The following is a 6,832-nucleotide window of genomic DNA, read 5'->3' on the forward strand; positions in this document are numbered from 1 at the left end:
GGGATCGAGAGTGACATACGTTACTTTTTGTCTCTTTCTAACCTCCCACTTCCCTAAAATGGGGGGTCGAAGTTTGTCCATACAAATACATAGGATTGTTCCATAGCAACGCGCAATTTTTAAGGTAGAAAGCTAAAAATTGGTATGTGGACGTATTTGTGACCAACGAAAAAAATTGTGCGTACTTACTTATATTTTTTTTATATCTGCTCCCAACCACTTCAAAGAGGGGAAAATTTTATATTATGGGACTTTTCGCAGTTTTCAAGGTAGGAAGCTAAATGTTGGTGCATTAGAAAAGTAGGGGATTCTGATTCTGATTCCGCGGGAAAAATCTAGTTGTGAATAAAATGATTGAACGAGCAATCTTACTCAAAAGGTTCTTGTCCTATGAACCTCACCTTATTTAAAAGCTGAGCTAGGTCCATGTATAGCATAATATATGCCACAAAGTAGTTTGACCCTTTTATAAGCGTCGCAAGTGTGTTTTGAGTCAGTTGTTGGACTAATCTGGGTAATGATGGAGAGAATGTTGGTAAAGTTTTTGGTAGCCGCGCTGTGTGTAGGAGTGGCCAGCTGTCGGAGGACCGGTGGGAGGAGTAATGGGACTCAGGATCATGAAGATGGAGAGAGATGTAAGTGTTAAAATGCAATGTACTTTCATCACTATTCGTCATATGCCTAACGTCATGACGTTCCATGGAAAGAAAGAAAGATAATATTTTTTATTAGAGGACGCTGACGTAATGTAAAGGTGTGTGAAATACAGTATCTACTAGTAATTAAATGAAGAATAGTCATATGAATGATTTAGTATGGTTCGTGTGTATACGAAATGAACGGTTATTGAAAGAAAAATCGGATTTTAGCACGATCATTTGGTATTTTTTTAAATAATACAGGCTCACGTTTGACCACTATCAAATCTTTAATCTAAATTTTGGTAAATGGTTAAGATTTGCCGTACTTCGGGGTTTTACAGCAACATATTTAATACGTTTATTAAGTTACTTTATATTAAGTATATAAATATCCGTTTTGAATATGTAAATTGGAAACGATACAATACCCTAACCACTCATTTCCAGCCCAGATATGTCACTACAGCGACCCCAATGTAGAGGAATGCATCAAGCGCACGGCGGAGCAGGCACGACACCTCCTGGCTGCAGGAGTACCCTCCCTCAACATACAGCCACTGGAGCCTCTTAAGATACCCAGCATCAGGTTGAGACAGCACAACGCGCCCCATAACGGCTTCAAGTACGATGCTTGGCTCTCCGACGTTAAACTCAGCGGTTTGACGAATTTTACCTTCAATAAGTTAGAGTGAGTATTTATTTTCCAAATTTCGATTGTTTTGTGAGGTCGCATGGGTGTCACAAATCCTAACGTCAGGGGTAGGTATTATTGAGCTCACAAAAAAAAAACAAATTTAAAATACTTTATATTATTATGAGCCTGATGTCACTAGTCACATGTGTATTAATTCTTGTCGATTTGGACCGAGTCTACTGGTAGCCACTCTAGGTATTGGAATATTAATATGGGTACGATGAACCATATGGTGATAGGTTAAAAGTCTTAATTAGGTACTTAAGTTCATAAGGATTTAAAAAATAATAATAATAAGTGCATTTAGTATTTTAAATAAGAAAAAGAACAATGTAGAGCAACTTACCATGTATTTTTGCTTGAAGCGAATTGACAGTGTATACCCTCTTCTTCTTTGCGTTGCTTTGAGTCGATGGCGATCGATACTAAATTTTCAATTATTTTTTTTAATTTTTCATTTTTTTTAAATTTTTTTTTAGTGTATACCCTGAAGAGTTGAAGGTGACGGCCAACATCAGCCTGCCACACCTGGTGATGACCGGCGAGTACGTGGTGCTGGGACACTTCCAGATGTTGCCTGTAGAGTCTACAGGACAGATGTCAGCTAACTTCTGTAAGTGGTGTTTTTCTCATAAGAGAAAAGTACTGTTGTATGGTTATCATTGATTCATCCTCCGGCCGGCTAGTTGATGCCATTTGCGGCGAATGTACAATAAGTTCCGTCAAAAAAATTCTCTATTATAATTCGAAACTTTTTTAAAAAAGATAGCCAATTGTTAATTATTAGCGACTGTTTTCTATTTATCTACTCAGCCAGGCTAAGTCAGTCTGTATTTTGTCGTGGCCAAAATTAATCGACTATTCGCATTTTTATTATACCACATAGCATGACACCTCCTACATTGACGATATGGCCAAACGTTGATTGAAATATCATTAAACGTTGACGTTTCAACGATATGGTCAACTTACGTCGGCTATTTCACGAAATATGACCATTTTATGAAATGATCGAGCACATCATGAAATGATCAATTCTAAGATCTGGCCACGACATATCCATCCACTGCTGGGTATAGGCCTCCTCTCTTTAACGCTATCCTTTTCGGCCGTGTGTAAGTCTCATCTATTGCTTTCCTGTATACCTTATAATGTCATCTGACCATCAAGCTCGATATCGTTTATCATCCCTTGGCCACCATTCCGTAACCGCTTAGTCCGTCTGTTGTCTTCCGGTCCTGCCAAGTGTCCTGCCCATCTCCACTTCAGCCAAGCCTAGCATAGTTTTATGCCAACTAAATATTAATACAAACCATTGTATGCGGCAGCGTCGTGCACAGCGGGTCTGGTAGCGCTTGGCGCGCGCGTTCACAAGAGGATGGTGATCCGGGACGCGACGGTGAGGCTGCAGTGCTCGGGGCAGACGCGGGCTGACCTCATGGACGCGCACTCCACCACACATGACATGGGTATGTAGCATATATCAAGAAAGAAAAAAGAAAAATCATCAAAAAGATTTTGATGCGAAGAATTTCTTCTCTTATCGTGTGTCAGAGTTATTATTGAGCCGACAAAGGGCCCGCTATGGTTCATGTCACGACAATTTATTTACATCAGTGAATAGTGACCGGGACCAACGGCTTAACATGTCTTCCGAAGCACGGGTCATCTTACTGTCGGATAATCATGTCACCCAAAAAAAAATCAGGTGGTGTTAGGACATTACAGGCTGATCACTTGTATGTCCTAACCAGACTAGAGATCACAAAGAAGACGATTATTACATATTTTACAATTTTGTAAATCCACTTTTGATTTAGAGCTCCGTTTGATTTAGGAGTCCTCGATCATAAGTGGAGGATTCTGTTCTAATCTTATCTAATCTAGCCTACAAGATCCCACTGCTGGGCAGAGGCCTCCCCTTCCTCTTTTCATTTTTCGCGGTCCTGTGCGTATTCCGCACTCACAGGATTCTAATATTTGTTTATAGAAATGATCACAGACCACATAGCGGGCATGCACGCGGCAGACATCGCGCGGGAGGTGCAACCGGCCGTGGAGACCTCCCTGGCCATGGTGCTGGAGGACGTCGCCAACAAGTTCCTCAGGAACGTACCTGCTGACATGGTCTTCCCTAACTAATTATTACCTAATAGCTTGTGAGAGGAAGAAGAGAAGAAAGGTGAGAAAGAGTTAGAGAGAAAAGTAGAGGGCCGCACGGTGTACGCTCTACGATGACGCGACAAATATCCTGGCCAGATAGATATAAATGTAAATGATGGTAGCTGATTTTATTAATATTTAAATATATACTTCATTAATTTATTGCGATACATAAAATATGATATGTACACTTATTTATTTATTTAATGTAGGTATTCCAGTAACTATCTAGATAGTTATTAAAGAAGCTGACAATTATATTTGTGTTTAATTTTTTAACCAAAATCTTTACAATGCTGTATAAAACGCACTTTCGCATAGAAATTACAAAAAAGATGGTGTGGTATGCCCCATATTAATCCGGTAATAAGTACTAAAGTGATATAATTTTGTTCGTTATAGACGTACTATACGTGGGTCGTTCTTCTTTTTTATCGACAATAAAAAGACATTTTCTCGATTTATCGGATTTAACATCTTTAAAATTATAACGGCAATAAATATTTTAAAACATCATATAAAGATGTGTCTGTAGAGGACTATTTAGTGGTTCTCTTTATCTTGGTAACATACTTTTCTTTGCAGGCGCATTCCAAAAAATATTGTGACAGAGTGGCCCTTTTCATCGGAGACAGCATTTCAATTTACCACTCTGTCACATAATTTTGTGAAAAACGATCAAGCTACGTTAATAACTAATTGAGGAACCGATTAGTATTTTGCTTGTATTTTGAGTATAATAAGATAACTATATTTTTGGACAATCAAAACATGAAATAAAATTCTAAAACATAACTTATCAGAAGCAGAACGAAGGACAGATCATTGTCGATAAAAAAGAAGAACAACCCACGTAGTTATTTTATTTTACACATGGCTAATGATGAACGAGGTCATCATTAGCCATGGTCGGGGGATGTAGGGCGTAGGCGCACCTCGGTACGTTGCGCCGGCGCCGATCTGGGGCACTGGGCCGCTGACCGCGTTACGTCACAGTTACAACACTTGACGACATCGGATTCGACACTGCGGCGTACTGACGCCCTGTGTTTGTGTTGGCATTGTCTCAATAATGGAGACTGTTTTGTGTTAGGTGTGTCTATGCTAAGGTACTACAATTTGTCGGAAAGTACCTTCTTCCTTTTAAACTCGCCATATTTTTTTAGTAATCTATTACTAAACTAGATGGCGCTAGTTGTATTTTAGAACGCGATAACGTAATTTTCTCAAGTCATTGTGACAACCCGAAACTTATCAAATCGTGTATGATGATGATGAACCGTATCGGGTAGCTGGTTACTACCCAGAATTTTTGTCGGCGGGTTCTACGTGATCATGTTACGCAGACTGCCAGATACTTTGTTATTATATCGTGTCGGTCGGGATCAATAATATCGATAATGCTATCGTGTATTGTATTGTGTTGTGTAGTACCCGCAGAATCCTAGCGTGGTGGCTGACGCCGCGACATTATGCTGAGCGAGGTCCTTTTATTCCGGACGCCACCGCACTACTTAGATAAATCACCCGGGGTGAGAGGACTGTTTTTAAAAAGACAATTTAATTGAATTTAAAACTATTTATTTAGAATAAGACACACGTATTGTCTAAAAGAAGTTCAGCTTAAGACTACTTTAAAAAACTAATGGGAAGGGACCAAGCGTCTGATCTCATCACGGCTTATCTTATGCAACGTAGCGCATTCTCTAGGCAGTCTAGACGCTTCATGAGCTTATCTTGGTGAATGTGCAACGTGGCGCATTCTCCAGGCAGTCTGGACGCTTAACTCCTCCCTCCATAACTTCGAAATTCTCAGGGGATGATTTTTGAGACTGAGAATTTCGACGTCTTCTTAAAGTTATGAAGATACCGATAAAAATTGTTAAAACTAAGATTATATATAAAAATAGAGTTCCTATACTAATGCTATTTATATTTACCGCACTTACACTTTTATCACTTTCACTTAGCACAACACTGTCAGCTTTTTTTAGGGCGTACGACAACACTTGGAGATGTCGCAGGTCGACCTCATCCAAGTTGATAGGCTTCCAGGGCGATGCTGCTGCTGAAGTTGGGATTTCCGGAAAATTTATAAGAGGTAACTTGGGATATAGTATTGGAGATGCTTCGGAACTATGATGCCTCAGTGTGACGTCATCGATTTTTAGTTCGCAGTTATCATCGATCACAGCCAGGTAAGTACCTCTGATGTAGATTCTGCTCATCTCACTTCCACAGCGTGTCTTCAAAAGGATGTTGGCTTTAGAGTAGAGAATCCATCGATTAGGTTGTATGGGCTCTACTTTAATTGTCTTCACTTCCACCAGGATAGGATAACAGGTGGTAATATTCATAGTAAACTTCATTAAGTCCGCCACACAGGTATCCTCCATGGATCTTGGGGGAATGTGTTCTTCGTAGCAAATAAAGAAGCCTCTCTCCAACTCTTTGCAGCGTTTGGTGAGTGAGAATGTGTTCGAACCATTCGCAATAAGGTAAGGTTGTTTTGGGATAATTAGGACGGATTGATTTAGGTTGTTTGTAATAGGTAGAGGAAAGACGTGATAATAATCGTATATCCCCTTTTTGACCAAGGGAACTTCGATGATAAAGACTATCTGATTTTCTTTGATATATGCCTTAATCTCTACACACTGCTCTATTTTAATTAAATTTACATAATTTACGGGATATGCAAGGCTCTCTTTACGTTCAATTTTTCCTAAAACAGTTACAAATTCGTCAGTGTCTAATATTGACTGGTGGAGAGTTCCCATTTTGCTAAATGCTATTGCTGTTTCTATTTCATCCAATCTGATATACAACATTTGGAAGTTATGTAAAAATAAATTGTAAATATGAATTAATCTATTGTTTGTAAAATTTGTCATTGACTCATTCAGTATTTTTCTAATGTCCCAAATTTCCCTATCCAATTGGATGAAATTATTTTTTGTTACATTGCTGTTATTCGTAAATGTCCCCAACATTTCAGTGACCAGACTCATTTTCTTTAATTCTGAAATTTGTCGAGTTTTGAGTTCATTTAACATTTTATCATACTTCACAGCATCCTCATTGTCCAAGTTGCCAGTTATTACTTTTATAAGTGACCCTAAAGGGTTTAGTAGTCCACGTTTTATTCTTTTTGATGGATTTAATTGTCTGAGTTTAGTGAAAGTTATGTGTTTTAGGTGATCAGTTTGACTTTTGACATTCGCGAGTTCGAAATTAAAAACATTCTTGCCAAAATGGTTTAGGACGTGTTTGTTGAGGTTCGCATAGCGGTTGAAATTAAACTCTATATCATCGTATACTAAACTTAAATCTA

The 6,832-nt window shown here is 38.8% G+C and overlaps 1 protein-coding gene across 1 annotated transcript; it reads left to right on the plus strand.

Moving 5' to 3' along the window:
- The first annotated feature begins 514 nt into the window (after positions 1-514).
- Positions 515-3,611, plus strand: LOC126382140 (uncharacterized). The gene is made up of 5 exons (XM_050031909.1): positions 515-635; positions 1,089-1,329; positions 1,815-1,948; positions 2,664-2,804; positions 3,326-3,611. Exons 1-5 carry the CDS (start codon positions 518-520, stop codon positions 3,475-3,477), a joined length of 786 nt encoding a protein of 261 aa, XP_049887866.1. The 5' UTR covers positions 515-517; the 3' UTR covers positions 3,478-3,611.
- The last annotated feature ends 3,221 nt before the right edge of the window (positions 3,612-6,832 follow it).

This window comes from Pectinophora gossypiella, chromosome 3, assembly GCF_024362695.1.
Source record: "Pectinophora gossypiella chromosome 3, ilPecGoss1.1, whole genome shotgun sequence".
In the NCBI taxonomy this organism is placed as follows: Eukaryota; Metazoa; Arthropoda; class Insecta; order Lepidoptera; family Gelechiidae; genus Pectinophora; species Pectinophora gossypiella.

Excerpts from the sequence above, each read along its gene's own strand:
- LOC126382140 (XM_050031909.1), top strand. The coding sequence starts at position 518 with ATGATGGAGAGAATGTTGGTAAAGTTTTTGGTAGCCGCGCTGTGTGTA. Across the intron at positions 636-1,088 it reads TCATGAAGATGGAGAGAGAT|CCCAGATATGTCACTACAGC; the intron begins GTAAGTGTTAAA and ends ACTCATTTCCAG. Across the intron at positions 2,805-3,325 it reads CTCCACCACACATGACATGG|AAATGATCACAGACCACATA; the intron begins GTATGTAGCATA and ends ATTTGTTTATAG.